This window comes from Oryza brachyantha, chromosome 5 (assembly GCF_000231095.2).
Source record: "Oryza brachyantha chromosome 5, ObraRS2, whole genome shotgun sequence".
Taxonomy (NCBI): domain Eukaryota; kingdom Viridiplantae; phylum Streptophyta; class Magnoliopsida; order Poales; family Poaceae; genus Oryza; species Oryza brachyantha.
The window spans coordinates 7,593,983-7,613,288 of NC_023167.2; the positions used below are offsets into that span (position 1 = coordinate 7,593,983).

At 43.5% G+C, this 19,306-nt stretch overlaps 3 protein-coding genes across 3 annotated transcripts; all 3 read left to right on the forward strand.

Annotated features, from left to right (window-relative positions):
- Window positions 1-300: 300 nt before the first annotated feature.
- LOC102705435 lies at window positions 301-6,621 on the forward strand. Its single transcript, XM_006655099.3, has 8 exons — window positions 301-611; window positions 699-846; window positions 1,837-2,024; window positions 2,113-2,284; window positions 2,887-3,089; window positions 5,099-5,221; window positions 5,297-5,400; window positions 6,332-6,621. Exons 1-8 carry the CDS (start codon window positions 536-538, stop codon window positions 6,464-6,466), a joined length of 1,149 nt encoding a protein of 382 aa, XP_006655162.1. The 5' UTR covers window positions 301-535; the 3' UTR covers window positions 6,467-6,621.
- Window positions 6,622-9,662: 3,041 nt separating this feature from the next.
- On the forward strand, window positions 9,663-12,471 carry LOC102705722 (60S ribosomal protein L15). The gene is made up of 4 exons (XM_040524570.1): window positions 9,663-9,747; window positions 9,842-10,008; window positions 11,722-11,919; window positions 12,012-12,471. The coding sequence occupies exons 1-4, from the start codon at window positions 9,744-9,746 to the stop codon at window positions 12,255-12,257; spliced, it is 615 nt and encodes a 204-aa protein (XP_040380504.1). The 5' UTR covers window positions 9,663-9,743; the 3' UTR covers window positions 12,258-12,471.
- Window positions 10,357-11,711, forward strand: LOC107304311 (pentatricopeptide repeat-containing protein At4g38150-like). The gene has a single exon (XM_015837857.2). It carries the CDS (start codon window positions 10,611-10,613, stop codon window positions 11,415-11,417), a length of 807 nt encoding a protein of 268 aa, XP_015693343.1. The 5' UTR covers window positions 10,357-10,610; the 3' UTR covers window positions 11,418-11,711.
- Window positions 12,472-19,306: the final 6,835 nt, after the last annotated feature.

Consider the following 19,306-nt stretch of genomic DNA (forward strand, 5'->3'; position numbering starts at 1 on the left):
ACGAGCACCAGAGCTTCGCCGCCCTCAGCCACTGCCACCGTCTCGCCTCCCCAGCAGCCGCCACGCCGGTCTACTCGTCGCCGCTGCCTACGCGTCCCTCACGCCGGCGACGGAGACGAAGCCGTCCGGCTTCTCCCTTCATTTTTTCTCCATCTTCTCTGTTTCTTTTAGAAATGAGCAGGGGTATTTTAGTCATTTCGCGTGCCAAATAAATGCAAAACAAATAAAATAGTGCTTCTATGGTGGCATGTTGTGAAGGAGTGAAGCTGAAGGTTGACATTTTTACTGAGTGCATTCTATTGGATGACATTTTTGTTAAAGCGACGTACGAGTAATTTTCTGGCTAAAGTCACCATGCAATTCTCACGGCCGCCGCATGTCAGTGAGAGACATGGTGAGTTTGACCAAAGATAATCTTGATCCGGTTGAAACGGCACTCGTCCAGTGATGTGACACCTTCCTCTCCCACCGCCCACCGTCGCATCCTCTTCCCCATCCGAAGCCACCCGGTCCACCCGTCGAGACCCCAAAATCCATGGGCGGCGGCGGCGATCTCAGCCCCTCCAGCTGCCCTTCCTCCCCGTCGTCGTCATCGGAGTACCTTCCCCATGGTAATTGCTGCGTTATTACCCGATTTGATCCCAATTCCTGGCTTTTGCAATTCGATCACTTCTTGATCTTGACCCCTGCGGTTGCAGAGTTTACCGACTACGTGGCCACCTCTCTGGCAATCGAAGGCGACTCCGACGAGTCCTTCGTCTGCGATGACCCCGTGGTGGAGGCCTTTGTCCATGGCAGCCGACTCCAGGACCGGTCTCTGCGGGAGGCGAAGCAACTCATCAGAAGGTGACGTCATGGTTCTTGTTTATTTTTCCGCCCTTGTCTGTTTTGGTTATCCAGGTAAATAGAATAATCTTCTAGAATACTATACTTCGATGAATTTTCTGTGATTAACTGGTTATTGATGTATTTGTGTGGGACTTAGAGTTTCTGCTCAAGGAATCAATCATTGTATATAAATTCTGAAACCATTATTTATTTGTACCAAATACTTGTGGAGATGGTGAAAGAACTGCTTTAATCAACGACTTTAGAGTATGATGGTTATGATAGTAAGCTCTGCCATCGGTTGTAAGGGGGATCACTATTTTACCATAGTCCTTGGGTTTGAAATTATGGGTCTCCTAGACTCTGAATTTCCCAAGAAGACGTGGAAATGGAAGATATCGTGTACAAAATCTTACAAATGTTTTACATTGCTGACGTGTCACACTGCAATTGAATCCTGATGATTTATATAACTTCCTAGTAATAAAATCTAATGGTTGGGATCTTTGTTTGGAGGATGTTTGTAAGAAATTTTTAGTATGTATTCCTTCCTCTTAGCTTTGGGATGATTTGTTAGGGATATCTTTCTGTGTTTTTACTATCTTTCCCTAAGAGCCTGGTCTGATCTCATGTACATATTCTGCATCTAAATTGCTGTAGAGAATACTTACTTTTCACATTATCTTTGATGCTTTGCCTCCATCTTAGGTTGTCGAAGTGCTTTAGTAAATAACTAAAGATCTGTGAAATGAGCAAGTTGTGCATGTCGCCTCACCCACAAGTGAGAGACTAAATTTTCTCCATCCAAGCAGACAATAATTTATAAGTACTGTGAACTTATATACTGAGTTGCTGATTATACTTTTTTAACTAACACATTAAATATAAGTATGGATTAAAAGAATTCTATAGCGAATCAGTAACTAGCAAAAGTTAGGCCATAAACCATAAGTCCCTGAGACCTGATTTCAACAAGTTCTTTTTTAATCTTGGTCATTCTACAAGCAGTTATAAACCTGGGGACTTGGTCGAAGGAGTGTGTGGCACAAAAGCTGGAGACTATGTGTTGCCTGACATAACGACGTTGCTATTGGTGGGCCCTAGAGATGCTGGCAAGAGCACACTTGTGAACCGAATTACACGGGTCTTTGACAAGGATGATGATCCCAATGCGCCAGATCGAGCACAGGCCTCCTGTAAGTCTTATGATTTCAGGGGTCTCTGGTTCATTTGGATATGTGTAACTACAACTTATTGGTTTTGTTTCCTTTGCTGATTTTCTAGGTAATTCCAAATCAACTGGTACAAGCTTCCTTCGGGAGTACAGAGTTCCTAGGAATTCAAATTCTATATGTATTTATGATACAAGGAGCCTCTCTAACAACCATGAAATTAATTTTAAGACACTGCGACGATGGATGACAAAGGGACTTAGCCATGGAGATATGGTCATGTGGTAAGCGGTTTCTCTTTCTTTGTTTTATAGATTATTCTATTTATTTATGCATTCATTAACATTTGGTTTGGAGAAATTTTCTGTAATGGGACTTTGTTTACTATCCCAGCATGGTAGTGATCAAGATATTATGTGCTGATTAAATTGACTGACTCTAGGCTGCTTAGTTCTCCACACTGAAACAGATTCAAGTATATGCTTGTTTCTGGCAACAGATCTGAGGTTGTCAGTGTCTTGACATTCAGGACATGAAGATCTAACAAGTTAAGATTTCTTTTGAATTTTTATGTGGCATGGCTGCAGTCAAGATTTCTAACTTTTGGCATACTGTTTTATTTTCACCTTGTGCTTCTTCCTTGATCCAAGATTGATTGTATTTGCAAGATCTATTTGAGACTTTGAGCTAATACATTAAGGGATGCATGTGAAGAATTATTTGAAGAGCTTCTTTTATCTTTATGATTGAAATGTGCATTGGAAGGTGTTCAGTCTATTTTCTTCATTTTTTTGATCTCGTCTGGTCTTAAATCTTAGGAAATAATATGCATACATTAAATTCTCAGCATTACACTAGCTGTATTAATTCAGGCTGCTTGAAACAGGGATAATGACAATTACTCTGAGGTTCAGAACATCAAGTCAATGGGAAGACAGTACAGTTTTCTGCGTTGCAAGACCAGAAAGGTCAACTTTGTGATATTTGTTATTAATGGTGCAACTGTCCTTGAGTCAATTGAGAACAGCAACAAAAACTACATTGATATGCTTCACGAAACATTTATGTATCCATTCTTGTCATTTGGAGGTATGAATTGCTACAATGATAATAATAAGTTTATTGGCACATAAATTCCTATAAATGGTTTGCTTTGTGAAACTATGAATTTACCAGCTCAGCATGAATGCATACTACGAATTTATAGCATACACATGCTAGCAGTCATCTTTTGGGCAACTGATGCAGACTTAACTGGCAACTGCCACAACTAGTCATCAACAATAGAGTATTGCCATGCCTTCAGGTTTGCACTCATCGTTTAAGAGCATCACCAACAGATGCTTAGAAATTCATCCCAAAATTCCATTTTGGGATTCCTAATAAAATTTTGAGGTGTGATAGATTCTTCTCTCCAAGAGATATCCATTAAATTAACCCACAGTAATAAAAAGTGGGCCCACTACAAACTATGGATAGAAACAGAAACAAAATATCCCCTCTCTGCACGATCTCCACCATGTGTCTTCTCCCCCCCACTCCCACATAACGACAAAGTGCGCTCCACAGGGGAACTGTTGGAGCCATTTTTTGAGGACACCCCTCCCCCCCCCCCCCCAAAAAAAAAAAAGAGGAATTGGGATCCATTTTGGGCCGCTGTTGACCATGCTGTAAGGGACTCTTTTTAATGTGTCCTTGAAAGTGGAGTACAGAAACAGCATGCTTTTATTATATGCTAACTGTAGAATGCATTGCAAATAAGTTTCATTGCAATTGGTTTTAGTAATGGAGAACAATTTTTTTTGTCTCCATAATAAATATTTAGTCTAAGAAGAGGCATTGAAATTTGGAGATCATATGATGTGTTGATGCACCCAAAGGTGTCAGCTATGAAATTTTGTAATGTAAAAGGTTGATCTTACTCGCTCAAACTGTTTAAGTGGAGCAGTTAATGCACTACACTATTTTTTGCTTACTTTACACTGGAACTATTGGAAACGGCTCACTTTGCTGCCTGATGACATTTCTCTTCTTTGTGTCTCCTATTATTACAAAATATAAATTTTGTTGAACCATAGATGACAACATAAACTATGTATGAGATTTTCAAAACTTTTTATAATTTTTCACATGCAGTTTTAAACCATATTTAATCAGTCTTACATGTTTCCAGAAAATAAAAATAAATTTCAAAAGAAGTTGAAACATAAGGTATAATTCTATCTGTCATCCCACAAAATTCCAACTTAAAATGTGACTAGTATGAAGAGACAAAATGGGAAACATCTCTAGGGAGTAAAGCTAGCCATTTAGTTTCGGGCACTTCTGTAATTTGTCAATAGTTATTTTTTATCTGTGTCATGCACAAGTTGTTGGTTTGTGTAATATATATCTCTGAGTAAATTATGTTGGTGGTACAAAAACTTGTCAAGTGGGTGCAATATAGACAAATACACAAACTTGTAAAATGTTTATTATGTTGCATGAATTTGTCTAGTCCATGTGAACCAAGACCAAAACACATACGAATCTTGCTAAGTTAGAGTCTGATTAAGATACCATACACACACATAAGGGCATGCAACATGTCGTATGTGCAACTAAACTTTATATGTACTGCATGTTTATTTTGTTCTTTGATTATTCTTTATCCATTGCATATTCCAGTTATATTTTATGCACCTTATAATTTCTGTACAATCAACATGACTTATTCTGTGATTAATGAGTATATGTATGGACATATGTGTGACATCGTCATCCATCTTGACATGTGAACCTACATGATATCCTGATCAGTGTACAACTTACTGAAAGTAGTTATGATGTATCCTTTTGGCTTTGGTTTGCACACACCAGGCAAGTTTGCGCACCACAACATCCGATTCACACATTTGTTGACTAAATTACACCCACCTTGTAAGTTCATGCACTGGAAACACAAATTTAGTCTGTATCTTTGGTATAAATCAACATTTTCCATTGGCAACATGTTCTACTGACAATTTTTTTTCACTTATGAATTTATATCTGCAACAAATATATATCAAGTGATTATAACAAATATATATCAAGTGATTATACACATGTTATTGCAGATGATAAGCCTGCTGTTGTGGTCACTCATGGAGATAGGCTTTCACTGCAACAGCGCCTGCATGTTCGAAATGAGTTAGTTGAGTTGCTTGGCATTCCTCTTCAGCAAATTTTTGATATATCAGGTATTGCAGCAATTTCGTTCCTATTGTTTCTAACATTTATTTTAATGAATATTCTACATCATAACTTCTGCACAGGATGTGATGACTACAAAACTGACTTGTCTGTATTGGATATGTTGCGTTACTGTATCCAACATGCTGAGCAAAACTTCCCTATTAAAACGGATTATCTTTTAGAGGTATGATTTCTTCTCCTATATCTTTTGTAACATTATCTTACATCATACACTACGAAAATTTAACATTTATCTTATGATGCATTTAAGAATTATTTTTATTTGCTTTTGTGAGAACTATAAGTTGCTAGCTCCATAAATGGTTCTTCTCTCCAGATCATTTTCCCTTGGGAAAAGGATTTGCGTGGTGCACCCTTCAACCATTTCATTTTTGACTTCTAGAATATAAAATAGATTCCATTTCTACATGAAGTAGAATTCTTTTTTGATCGAATACATGAAGTAGAATTGACATGAATTCTATTCAAATACCATTATTTCTTGTGCATTCCCTCTAGAATGCTAACAAGAAACTGAATTTCCACCTTATAATGGAGAATCTAAACTAAGAATTTATAATCTGGATTTTTTAAAAGAAACATCAATAGAAGATAATATAAAGGTGGCAGTGAGATTTTTCATATTCTCTCACAATTGGGTTAATGATGAATTTGGATGGAAAAGATAACAATGTTGCTGTAGTCCATCTCAGATGTCCAATTTTATTTCGTTTTTGATTGTATTAAAAAAAATTGTTCACTATAGTTTGTCAATTGGAAATAAAGTACTGCACAACTACTGAAATAGCCGAACCTCTAGGCTACTTTCCTTCTACCATTATCAGTGTTATTTTCTATTTTCTAGTGGTATTTCCCCAATTAAGCACGAGTAACCAGGAAGAGTAGTAGTTGTAATTTTCAAAGTTTGACCCCTTTTCTTCAAAAAATAAATATTCAAGTGCATTGCTTTTCTGTTTCCCTCCCTGCTATAGTTTTCAAAAAAAAAAAAATTGCTGCTGTACCAGAAAAGACCAAAAAATGGTTTTCATCTATGCCACCGAACATCTTTGGAGATTGTTGGGTGAGTACTTATTCAAAAGCTCATTGTTGGGCAGATGCATGGGCGTGAAACTCTTTGGAAGATGGCGGTGCGGTTGATGAGCTTCGATGGAGTGATTGAAGCGTCCATTATTTTCCTATGCACCGTAATCCTTCTGCTTCGTGTATCAGATAAATTACTGCAATGGTAGTCATTAGCCAACTTCTGCGTATAGTGTGTGTGTAATATACGTATGTGTATATACCTCCGTTCATGTGTGCTCGAGATATATGCAGTAGTTTGAAGCTAAGGGGGTGATTGTTTAACTTTTTATGGTAAACGGCAAACGGTATATTTGTAAAAAAAATAATTTATAAATAATTTTTTATATAAGTATTCTTTATCATCTAAAGCTAAATTGAAATTTTGGCTTATAAGCAGAAGAGTGAAGTCGGAGTATAAGTGTAATGTGTTCCTAATAACATTATTAATTCTTTCAGGTTCAATGATTGAACCACGTGCCTATTGTACTACTGCCTCGATTTTGGCTGTTAGGATTGTCTTTTCGCTTTTGTTTATACAATTTAATTTTTTAACCTTAAAGCTTGGAGTAGATTTTGAGATTTTTTATATCGTAGCCTATTTTTCAGTCTTGGTTTTTAAATCGCTAAGAACTAGGATATAAATCACACGATTTCCTGCAATTTGATTTAGGAAAATGATTTATTGACTCAGGGCAAAACTCGGAATGTAACAAATTCGTGCGGCTGAGGCTATGCCAAACAGCGACAACGCGGACGAAACTAATGACGAAATAACCGCTAGTAGGAATGCGCACGAACAGGAGCAAGCTTGCACACGGACGGCATACTCACGCGTGCGAACTGCAAGCGGCGGCAAAAACAGCAGTGAACTCGCTCGGATGCGAGATTTCGCATGGCGGTATGCCGGCATGAGCAGCTGGGTGGTAGCGGCTGGGGCGACCAGCGGCCGAGCAGGGCACGACTCGGCCGGGAATTTTACTATTTGTCACTTTTAAAATGGGTTAATCAGATCTATGCCACTGTAAATATGTCAGTTTAAAAATATATTATTACAATTTAACTAATTATAAATATACCATTATAATTCTTCTTCACATATAAATATGCTATTTTATACGCTCGAGAGCATTTGACCCCCATAAGCAGAGCCCTGTATTTTCGTATTGACCAAAACCCCTATTACTCGGTGCTTGAGCATTAGCCGGTTTGGCACTGGCCGGAGTTGACGGCCGCCGCCCGCCGGCGCAGCGACGGTGGAGGCGACGACCGCGGGCGACCAGGAGGCCGACGACGGGACGACTGCGGGTGGCCAGCGCAATCGGGTGGGGGCAAGGCGGCGCTGGAACAATCGGGAGGAGGCGGCGGGGGGCGACGGCGAGGGGGGCGGCGTCGGCGCAGTTGGGAGGCCGTCGGTGCGCCGGTCGCCTGCGGCCAGTGCCAAGCAGGGCGGCCGAGGGGCGGGGGCGGCAACGTCGGGGGGAGGCGGCGGCCCGGTGGCTCGATGGCGACGGCGCGTCGGAGCAAAGACGGCATCCACGCAGTCGGGCGGCTAGCGTCGAGGGGCAGGGGAGTCGGGGGCGACGACGTCGGGGTTGGCGGCGGCCTGGTGTCCCAGCGGTGACGGTGCGTCGGAGCAAGACGGCATCCGCGCAGGTCGGTCAGCGGCGTCGAGGGGCCGCAGCGATGGCACGTCGGAGCATAACGTCATCCACGCAGTCGGGCGGCGGCGTTGAGGGGCGGCGGCGTCCGGGGGGGGGGGGTCCGACGGCGGCTTCGGGGGCTACGGCGGCGCCAGCGGCGAGGAGATCGAGGCGGCGCCGCTTCCTTCCGATGTTGCAAAGAGAAGAAGATGAAGAGATGAAGCAGGGCATTTTAGGTGATAGGAAAAAGTATTTATCACCATGTAGGGCCAAATGCTTGGTATGTTTGTAAGAGAGAGAGTTATAATGACATATTTATAATCAGTTAAATTGTAATGGCATATTTCTAAACTGACATGTTTGGAGTGGTATGGATCTAATTAACCCCTCTTAGATATGGTTACTCTTTAAATGTCATTGTTAACATTGTTCTTAATATTTTGCCACTAGAGAGAATAGTTCTTTTAACTTTTTACCATTTTTACTAACATGGCATGCTATCTCACTTTACCAGCATGGAAGGGTGGGATAAAATGATCATTTTGCACTTGTGCCCCATCTGTCATCATCTCTACTATGGCCGCGTTCGCCCCCATGTTAATTAACTTATCTCTATCGTTTTCAAAGTGCACGCTTCCCGAACTGCTAAACGGTATATTTTTTGCAAAAAAAATTTATAGAAAAGTTGTTTTAAAAAATCATATTAATCTATTTTAAAATTTTTATACTAATAATTAATTAATTATATACTAATATATTATTACGTTTTACGTCCCGGTTAACTACCGTTGTCAAAGAGGATAATACAATGATGGCAACAGAGATAAAAAAAAAAGAGACAAAGGAAGTGGAGGCATAGACATGTGGGGTCCACTGGAGCAAAATATTATTTGCCTCAGCATTATAGGATGGCAAAGCCAAGGTGGCATACCAAATCAGCAAAAATGACAAAATATTAGGAGTTATTCTCTCTCCAATGGCAAAATATTAACAACAATAGTAATAATGGTATTTGGAGAGTAGCACTTTATAATAGTAGCAAATAGTTAAATTCCCCCAACTCGACTAGGCGCAACTACAACATTGTTGCGTAAAATAGGAGATTCACACAGGCGCTCTAGAGGTAGGGGAAGGCTGACATGCTATGGTCGCGTTCGTCAGGAGTATAAGTTAACTTAACTCGTTTTTCACGCGCACGCTTTCTTGCTAAACGGTGTATATTTTGCAAAAAAATTTCTACAAGAAAGTTGTTTTAAAAAATCATATTAATGTATTTTATATTTTTTTAAGTGATTAATTAATCATGTACTAATCTATTAGTACGTTTTTCTGTGTTAACTTACCACTCATTTGGCCGAACGTGGCCTATGAGGGGTGGTGAGGGTTGAGGTCACCTTTATTTACAGAGGATTTGAGATAGGAAGCGTATAGAAATCTATCCGATATATATATATATATATAAAAGGAAAGGATAAGGTCACGAATAGATTAAAAAGAGTCCTTAGGTGCGATTTGGGTGGAGTTCGGCCAGCCGGGCAGAGGACTTCTGCCTGGGCTTGACATCAAAAAACCAGGCTGAAAAGGGCAGTAGGCCGCTCACTGCACCTAAGGCCCAAGTTCATTTTGACCCATTCCCCTCCGAGGGCTACATCCAACGGACCAGAAAGAAACCCTAACCTCATCCGACGGCCGCGGCGCTCCCGCCTCCTCTATCTAACTAACATCTCACCGCGCGCAAACCGTAGCTAGGCTCTCCCGTTCGACCTCCCCCGCCGCCGCCGCCGCCGCAGTAGCAGCAGCAGACATGGGTGAGCTCCTCCTCCTCCTCCTCCGCCTGTTTCTCGTCGTCCTTTCCTCCGCCGCCGTCTCTGATGCTTCGACCGTTGCTCGCGGGGGGTGTAGGGGCCTACAAGTACGTGTCGGAGCTATGGAGGAGGAAGCAGTCGGACGTGATGCGGTTCGTGCAGCGCGTGCGCTGCTGGGAGTACCGCCAGCAGCCGGCCATCGTGCGCCTCACCCGTCCCACCCGCCCCGACAAGGCCCGCCGCCTCGGCTACAAGGCCAAGCAGGTCAGTCGCCTTCCTCTAGACTAGATCCCATCTCTTCTTACCTTACCTGTGCGTGCAGCTGTGTTCAACCAACGAGTGCCAGTAGATTTGGGTGCATTTGGCCTTGCTGGTAGCTGTCTAGTTTTTATATCTTGAGATTTGCAGCGTCTTGTATAAACATCCATTAATTCTGCTTGTATGTGTTCAACTCAAGTTGAAGGACTGATCTGTTTTCTCGGAAATGAAGGCCTAGTTTTTTTTAATATGGTTTTGTTCTACGTTAGTGTTGCCATTTAGTAGAGCATTAGTTAACCTGTTTAGTTTTTTATTTTGTGTGCTCTTTTGTGTTAAATGGAATGGAGTGCTGAATAGATGAATGATTTGTGATAACTATTTGAAGATAATGAACTGTTATAAAATTGAAAAATGGATTTAAAATGGTGTTTAAAAATTCACACACACATATATATAAAGGTTTTGCAAAAATTGCACCTTTTATGGTTAAATTAATTTTTTTTATCTTTCAATAACGAAAGAAAGACAAAGCACAATAAGAGCAATTATGCTGGACCGAGTCATCCGCCGTTTCTTTTCCCTTCCAGGTCCCCTGCCCCCATCACTCCATGGCCATGGTCGCTGCCACCCACTGCCTGCTCCGCCCCACCTGCTCTGCTTCCAGATTAAGCATGAGACGCCTCCTCTCCTCCAAATCTTCACCACCTCCCCACCACAGTTCCAACACCAACTCTCCTGTTGCCTTCGACTGGTCCGATGATGATGACAACCCCTCCCCACCAACAACGGAAACCAAGTGCCCTAATCTCCCGCCGCCTTATGACCCTTTCAGCAAGAAGCCTGTGGTGGCGGAGCCATCTGACCCCACGAATCTCCAGGAGATCTTCCATCGGATGCGGACTGTGGGCCTCACTGACTACGCCATCAAGATGTTCGACGGATTGTCCACGGATGGGCTCACCCATGAGGCACTGGAGCTCTTCACAGTCATCAAGGACAAGGGTGTCATGCCTGACGTAGTCGCGCACACCGCCGTCCTTGAGGCCTATGCCAATGCTGGTCCTGCCCATTGGCGCGACGCCATGCGCACCTATGATCGTATGCTTGCGTCTGGGGTTGCACCGAACGCATATACGCTCACTGTTCTGGTTAAGGGGCTCGCAGCAAGCAATCAGTTCATGGAGGCTGGCAAGTACATAGTCGAAATGCTTGATCGCAGAATGCGGCCAAATGCAGCAACATACCTTGCTGTGTTTGAGGCGTACGTTAGGATGGAGAAGGTGGAAGAAGGCAGAGTTCTTCTGGAAACAATGAAGAGTAAGGGGTTCACCCCAAGTGAGGAGGCTGTGCGAAGTGGCACAGTAAAACGAGGGCATGTGTTCAAGGCCATCATGAACATGCTCTTTGACAAGTGATGTGGTATAGGAAATTATGGGGCTGTGGCTCTAAATTGCTCTACTTGAAAGCATGTACTGTTTTTGAGAACAAGGTTTTGTTTATATTTCGCCTTCAAATCGTAAAGTGCCACATGTGATGTGTCGTGAAGTTGACATTGATTTTTATGATGTTTTGAAGTAGCAGTTGTGGTTCACGAATAGCAAAGGTTACTCTCATTTTTTAGCTACCTTGTTGTATGCATATGCTGCTGCCTGATTCACATTTGAGTATTTTCGCCCTGCAATCTAAATATAGTGCTTAACTACTTTAACTTGCCTTCAGGGCTATGTGGTTTACCGTGTCCGGGTCAGGCGTGGTGGCAGGAAGAGGCCAGTACCCAAGGGTATTGTCTATGGCAAGCCCAAGCACCAGGGTATTACACAGCTCAAGTTCCAGAGGAACAAGAGGTCAGTTGCTGAGGAGAGAGCTGGACGCAAGCTGGGTGGACTAAGGGTGCTCAACTCCTACTGGGTGAATGAGGTATTCTTGATCTCACTGGGGATCTTGCGAAGATGACATGAAAATTATGTTTGCTTGTCATTAATTCCTTGGTTTGCATTGGCTTAATGCAGGATTCAACCTACAAGTACTTTGAGATCATCCTTGTGGATGTTGCTCACAGCGCTATCCGCAATGATCCAAGGATCAACTGGCTGTGCAAGCCTGTGCACAAGCACCGTGAGCTCCGTGGTCTCACCTCTGCTGGCAAGAAGTACCGTGGTCTGCGCGGCAAAGGCCATACTCACCACAAGGCCAGACCTTCCCGCAGGGCCACCTGGAAGCGCAACCAGACTGTCTCTCTTCGTCGCTACCGTTAGGCTTATGTTCTTTGTGGCATTGTTACAGTGGAATTCGTCCCAAGCAGGATATCTGTTTGCCTTTAATTTTGGTAGTGTTCTGAAAACAGTGAGCCATCTTCTATAAGCAATGTTGCAATTCTCTCTGTTTATCTATTTATTTGCCTGTGATGGGACGAAGAATGACTCAGTTACCGAATGAGCTGGTTATCAACTTATCATAGTTTGGAGTCTATTCTCTTCGATCTCAAGCGTTAGTAACGACGAAAGCAAGCTGCTGTGTTTGCTTTTCGATTATGCTTTGAACGATTATGCTTTGAAGCCGAATTTTTTGGAAAATGTTAATATTTTAATGAAAAATCGTAAGATTAGAGGTCACTCGCTGGAAATCGCGGGAGTAGGAGCTGTTGAACGAGGGAATGGCAACAGGGCACATCGATGGACGGGAGGTTGACACCGAGCATCATCGCTGTCGAACAACCAGCCCCTGTTGAACGGGGGAGAACGATAGGCCTGCCCATGTCGAACGGGGAACGTCGACAGGCCCCTTGGCAGCATCTGCTTTTTCTTTTGCTTTCGCTTTTCCTTTTCGCTTTTGATCGTGCCTTTGCGCAAATTTCTCCACTCAGCCTCAGCCTACCGACAGCGAAATTTTCTGCCTGTCCACTTCACCTACCGCGACAGCGAAATTTTGATGCCCCTTGCTATATACACACTAGCGAAATACAGAAACTTAGAACTCATTTTCTTCTTCACCATGGGAAAGGCTCCATATCCATGAAGTAACCAAGGTTACCAAGTAGACTATGAACAAGTAAGTTAGCATCACCAACCGCCCTTTCAGTTTCTTGTAGTTGTTAAATATGCTACTTTTATGTATTCGTGAAACACAAATATAATTATGTACATATTAAATAAATACAATTAATTATCTACTTTAATATTTTACAAATATTCAAGTGTTCCAATATTATTATCATATAATTTATCGGTTGGTATACTTGAATATTGGGAAAATATTACTGTACAAATTTATATTTGCGTGTAAAGAATACACAAACGTACCTTACTCAAGTACTGGAAAAAACTGAAAAGGCATTGATGATCTAATTTACCTGTTTAGCCTAGTCTGCTTATGGAAAGGAGTAAGGATGAATCGTTATTCGACATGTTATTACAACTTAGTAGCAAGGTAAAAATTGTAGTATATATTAAAATCAGTTTGCAGTTTCCGTTTAACGGTAATATTTGATAAGTTGACACCTAGTCAAAAGAAATGCTTCTTATAACGAGACCGTCGTCGACAATGCAAGGGCAAACGAATCGTCAAAAATCTCGGAACCATTGATGTAGATTATGTAGTGTAAAATTTGGTACTAAATTAAGCTAACATTAAATTAAATTGGATTTGTGGTTATGGTTTAAGGCAACCATTGTTGTACATAATAGATGTCAGTAAAGGTTAAGCATGTTGTGTGCAAAAGTGTTTTAACAGATGCAAAAATGAACATACTAGAATAAAAAAACATTAATGAAGTGTTTCACACATGTCTTAGAATTGAATAGGAATAGAAAACTCATGGACAGTCAGTGCCCTTCGCACGCTTGCTAGTTCCCGCCTTCTTTCTATGCCTAATTTGCTCAGTGGGATATGTCGAAGCATCAGGGGGGAGGGGGTGCGTATCTCTTGGTGCCTGCTGGGGTGTCGCCTCGGGTGACGGAACAACCTCTATCTCGTGCGTCGGTGTTAACGCCAGATTTTGGCAAATGAGCGTTATTGATTGAAACATGGTTAATGATTGAATCGGATAAGGATGCTCGAATCGGCTGGAAACAGGAAGCTGGGCACTAGGAGATCGTAGCCGATAGAGTTCGAATCGGACAAGAGTGGGAGTCATATTGGGCCTAAAGCCTGGAGAAAGGTTCGATATTTAACTGTGAGCCCATATAGATTAATTAGGATTTATCTTGAAGTTTGTTTAGGACTCTGTTATTTAATTAGAGTCCGAATAATGTAAAGGTAGGTAGTAACGGATTTTTATCCGGTTAGTTATTTCCCGGGGCTATAAATATAAGTGCCCAGGGTCCTTGTAAATATATCTCCAGATCAATATAACTTGACGCATCGCCTTAAATCTTCGACTTGCTTGAGCTTTCGACGTAGAGTTTGTCAGCTTCGCAATGTGAGTTCTAGTTCGTCAAAACCCGTCGATCAACTAAGACAGAACTGTCTCGGTTAAGTCCGATCTTCTGCCTGGTTGATCGGCGGGCTGAGTTCTATTATTACTTTTGATCTACGTTGATTTGAAGTAGTATTAGCGCTCGTCCAGGTCTCTATGAGTTCTTCTTTTCAATTTGAAGGCGTTATTCTAATTGGCCTGGTTCTGTCTCGGTTCAGTCCGATCAATCTGGTTTATTAGATCCATGTCGTCAGATTGGATTGAGAGTTCGTAGAGGCTTATCACCGGAGTTGTAGCCAGCATTACCTTGAGTAATCTGTTGATTAGTTGGTTAAGCCCGTTGATCTTCATGTTTCTATGGGTATATTATGCTAATTGTAGATCAATCTCACCCTAGAGCCTCGCCTCTTTTCCCCGTCTCCCTCTCCCGTGCACCTCCAGCCGCCTCCTGCTCCCCTGCTGCATCCCCGTTCGCAGCAGCCCCGATCGATTTTTCGCCACCGAATCTCAGGTTTGCATGTCTTTTCCTCGTGCGAATCAATCTAAATTAATCTACCGTTTAATTGTATAGGTTTCCTAGCCGAACTGTGAGGAACAGCAGCAATCCGTCGTTAATCTCTCCACCAAACCTCAGGTTCGCATACGTTTTACTCATGCGAATCAATCTATCTTTGATCTATTGTTTAATTGCTCAGATTTTCCAATCTAATTAGCTCGCGTGAGATTGATCTACAGTATGAAATTCAATTTCGTACACGTAGATTGGTTTTACGTTAAAGTCGTGAGATCCCTATTTAGCGAGTCATTAAATCTCAATTTAACGGGTCGTTAAATCCTGCAGTTATTCCGCTAACAGTTCACGGTTTCGCGTTTCGGATATAATTCGTCGTGCGAATCTCTGATTCGTGCATGTTTTAGTTCTATTTTGCGAGTACATGTTCTGTTCGCAATTTTCCCTAGCTGCGGCCGAACCCGCGCTCGAAGTCCCCATCGCCTCCCTTGGCCTGTCTCCTCCCGCTCCCTCCTTTCCTCCCTCTTTTCTCCTGGGCTGGCCCAACTCTTCTCCGACCAACCGCAGCCTAGCTCAGCCCGCTCACCTCTTCCCCTCTCCCTTTCCCGTCTGGGCCAAACCAGGCTGCGGCCCAACACCCGCGCCCGATGTCCGGCTCACCTCCCCATCTCCCTTGGCCGCCGACAGGTGGGCCCCACCTGTTGGAGGCGTCCCCTTCCTCTAGTCGGCGCCCAGCCCACACGCGCCACGCCGGCCGCACCTGTCCGGCCCTCGTGCCCGCACTTCGTCGTCGCTCACCGCCGTTGCTCCACGCCGCGCCACCGGCCTCCCTCCATCGCCATTGCTGTCTCACGCCACGTTCCCGGCCACGCCATGCTTGCACCACTGGCCTCGCCTCACCGAGCCGCGTTGGCCATGTCGTGACGCTGCACCTTGCGCTTGCCTTGCCCATGCCCGCACGTGCACTGCGTTGTCGCCACGCCATCGAGTCCTCTGTCGCTCGCCGCCGCAGCTCCGGTGCGCCGCACCGCAAGGTCTCACCTCGCCGCACCGCGTCGTGCGCAACCACGCTGCCGCCGCCCACAGCTTGCCGCCAAGCCGCGCCGGCCGCCCATCGCTCGCCTCGCCACCGCAGCCTTGCGTCATCGTCGCCATCGCATCCCGACCGCCCCGCCGTCCTATTCGTGCGCGCGCAACCGCATCACACGCGACGTTGTGTTCGAGCACGAAGGGTAAACCATGTGCATACACCATTTGTGTAGTTATCCCAGAGTTCATACTCGAACCGTGGTAGACTTTGCGTGAATGGCGAAGTTGCTGATGCAATCCAAGTGTACCGTTAGTGCTCGGTAGTTTTGCTACCAACGTTGTGTTCGAGCACAAAGCGTAAACCATGTGGATACACCATTTGTGTAGTTATCCAAGAGTTCATACTCGAACCGTGGTAGACTTTGCCTGAAGGGTGAAGTTGTTGATGGAATCCAAGTGTACCGTTCGTGGTCGTTAGATTTGCTACCGAAGTTGTGTTTGAGTACGAAGTATAAACCATGTGTGTACACAATTTATGTAGTTATCCCAAAGCTAACAGTCGAACCTTGGTCGACCTTGCGTGAAGGGTGAAGTTGTTGATGGAATCCAATTGTACCGTTCGTGCTCGATAGTTTCGCTACTGAAGTTGTGTTCGAGCATGAAGAGTAAACCACGTGGATACACCATTTGTGTAGTTATCCCAGAGTTCACACTCGAACCTTGGTAGACTTTGCGTGAATGGCGAAGTTGTTGATGGAATCCAAGTGTATCGTTCGTGCACGGTAGTTTTGCTAACGAAGTTGTGTTCGAGCACGAAGTGTAAACCATGTGGATACACCATTTGTGTAGTTATCCCAGAGTTCATACTCGAACCTTGGTAGACTTTGCGTGAATGGCGAAGTTGTGGATGGAATCCAAGTGTACCGTTCGTGCTCGGAAGTTTTGCTACTGAAGTTGTGTTCGAGCACGAAGTGTAAACCTTGTGGATACACCATTTGTGTAGTTATCCCAGAGTTCATACTCGAACCGTGGTAGACTTTGCGTGAATGGCGAAGTTGTCGATGAAATCCAAGTGTAACGTTCGTGCTCGGTAGTTTTGCTACCGACATTGTGTTCAAGCACGAAGTGTAAACCATGTGGATACTCCATTTGTGTAGTTATCCCAGAGATGATACTCGAACCATGGCAGACATTGCGTGAATGGCGAAGTTGTTGATGGAAACCAAGTGTACCCTTCATGCTCGGTAGATTTGGTACCGAAGTTGTGTTCGAGGACGAAGTATAAACCATGTGTGTACATAATTTATGTAGTTATCCCAAAGCTAATAGTCGAACCTTGGTCGACCTTGCGTGAAGGGTGAAGTTGTTCATGGAATCCAATTGTACCATTCGTGCTCGGTAGTTTTGCTACCGAAGTTGTGTTCGAGCACGAAATGCAAACCATGTGGATACACCATTTGTGTAGTTATCCCAGAGTTCATACTCGAACCGTGGTAGACTTTGTGTGAATGGCGAAGTTGATGGAATCGAAGTGTACCGTTCGTGCTCGGTAGTTTTGCTACCGAAGTTGTGTTCGAGCACGAAGTGTAAACCATGTGGATACACCATTTGTGTAGTTATCCCAGAGTTCATACTCGAACCTTGGTAGACTTTGCGTGAATGGTGAAGTTGTTGATTAAATCCAAGTGTACCGTTCGTGCTCGGTAGTTTTGCTACCAACGTTGTGTTCGAGCACGAAGTGTAAACCATGTGGATACACCATTTGTGTAGTTATCCCAGAGTTCATACTCGAACCTTGGTAGACTTTGCGTGAATGGCGAAGTTGTGGATGGAATCCAAGTGTACCGTTCGTGCTCGGAAGTTTTGCTACTGAAGTTGTGTTCGAGCACGAAGTGTAAACCTTGTGGATACACCATTTGTGTAGTTATCCCAGAGTTCATACTCGAACCGTGGTAGACTTTGCGTGAATGGCGAAGTTGTCGATGAAATCCAAGTGTAACGTTCGTGCTCGGTAGTTTTGCTACCGACATTGTGTTCAAGCACGAAGTGTAAACCATGTGGATACTCCATTTGTGTAGTTATCCCAGAGATGATACTCGAACCATGGCAGACATTGCGTGAATGGCGAAGTTGTTGATGGAAACCAAGTGTACCCTTCATGCTCGGTAGATTTGGTACCGAAGTTGTGTTCGAGGACGAAGTATAAACCATGTGTGTACATAATTTATGTAGTTATCCCAAAGCTAATAGTCGAACCTTGGTCGACCTTGCGTGAAGGGTGAAGTTCATGGAATCCAATTGTACCATTCGTGCTCGGTAGTTTTGCTACTGAAGTTGTGTTCGAGCACGAAATGCAAACCATGTGGATACACCATTTGTGTAGTTATCCCAGAGTTCATACTCGAACCTTTGTAGACTTTGCGTGAATGGTGAAGTTGTTGATGAAATCCAAGTGTACCATTCGTGCTCGGTAGTTTTGCTACCGAAGTTGTGTTCGAGCACGAAGTGTAAACCATGTGGATACACCATTTGTGTAGTTATCCCAGAGTTCATACTCGAACCTTGGTAGACTTTGCGTGAATGGCGAAGTTGTTGATGAAATCCAAGTGTACCGTTTGTGCTCGGTAGTTTTGCTACCGACGTTGTGTTCGAGCACGAAGAGTAAACCATGTGGATACACCATTTGTGTAGTTATCCAAGAGTTCATACTCGAACCGTGGTAGACTTTGCGTGAATGGCGAAGTTGTCGATGAAATCCAAGTGTAACGTTCGTGCTCGGTAGTTTTGCTACCGACATTGTGTTCAAGCACGAAGTGTAAACCATGCGGATACTCCATTTGTGTAGTTATCCCAGAGATGATACTCGAACCGTGGTAGACTTTGCGTGAATGGCGAAGTTGCTGATGGAAACCGAGTGTACCCTTCATGCTCGGTAGATTTGGTACCGAAGTTGTGTTCGAGGACGAAGTATAAACCATGTGTGTACATAATTTATGTAGTTATCCCAAAGCTAATAGTCGAACCTTGGTCGACCTTGCGTGAAGGGTGAAGTTGTTCATGGAATCCAATTGTACCGTTCGTGCTCGATAGTTTTGCTACCGAAGTTGTGTTCGAGCACGAAGTGCAAACCATGTGGATACACCATTTGTGTAGTTATCCCAGAGTTCATACTCGAACCTTGGTAGACTTTGCGTGAATGGTGAAGTTGTTGATGAAATCCAAGTGTACCATTCGTGCTCGGTAGTTTTGCTACCGAAGTTGTGTTCGAGCACGAAGTGTAAACCATGTGGATACACCATTTGTGTAGTTATCCCAGAGTTCATACTCGAACCTTGGTAGACTTTGCGTGA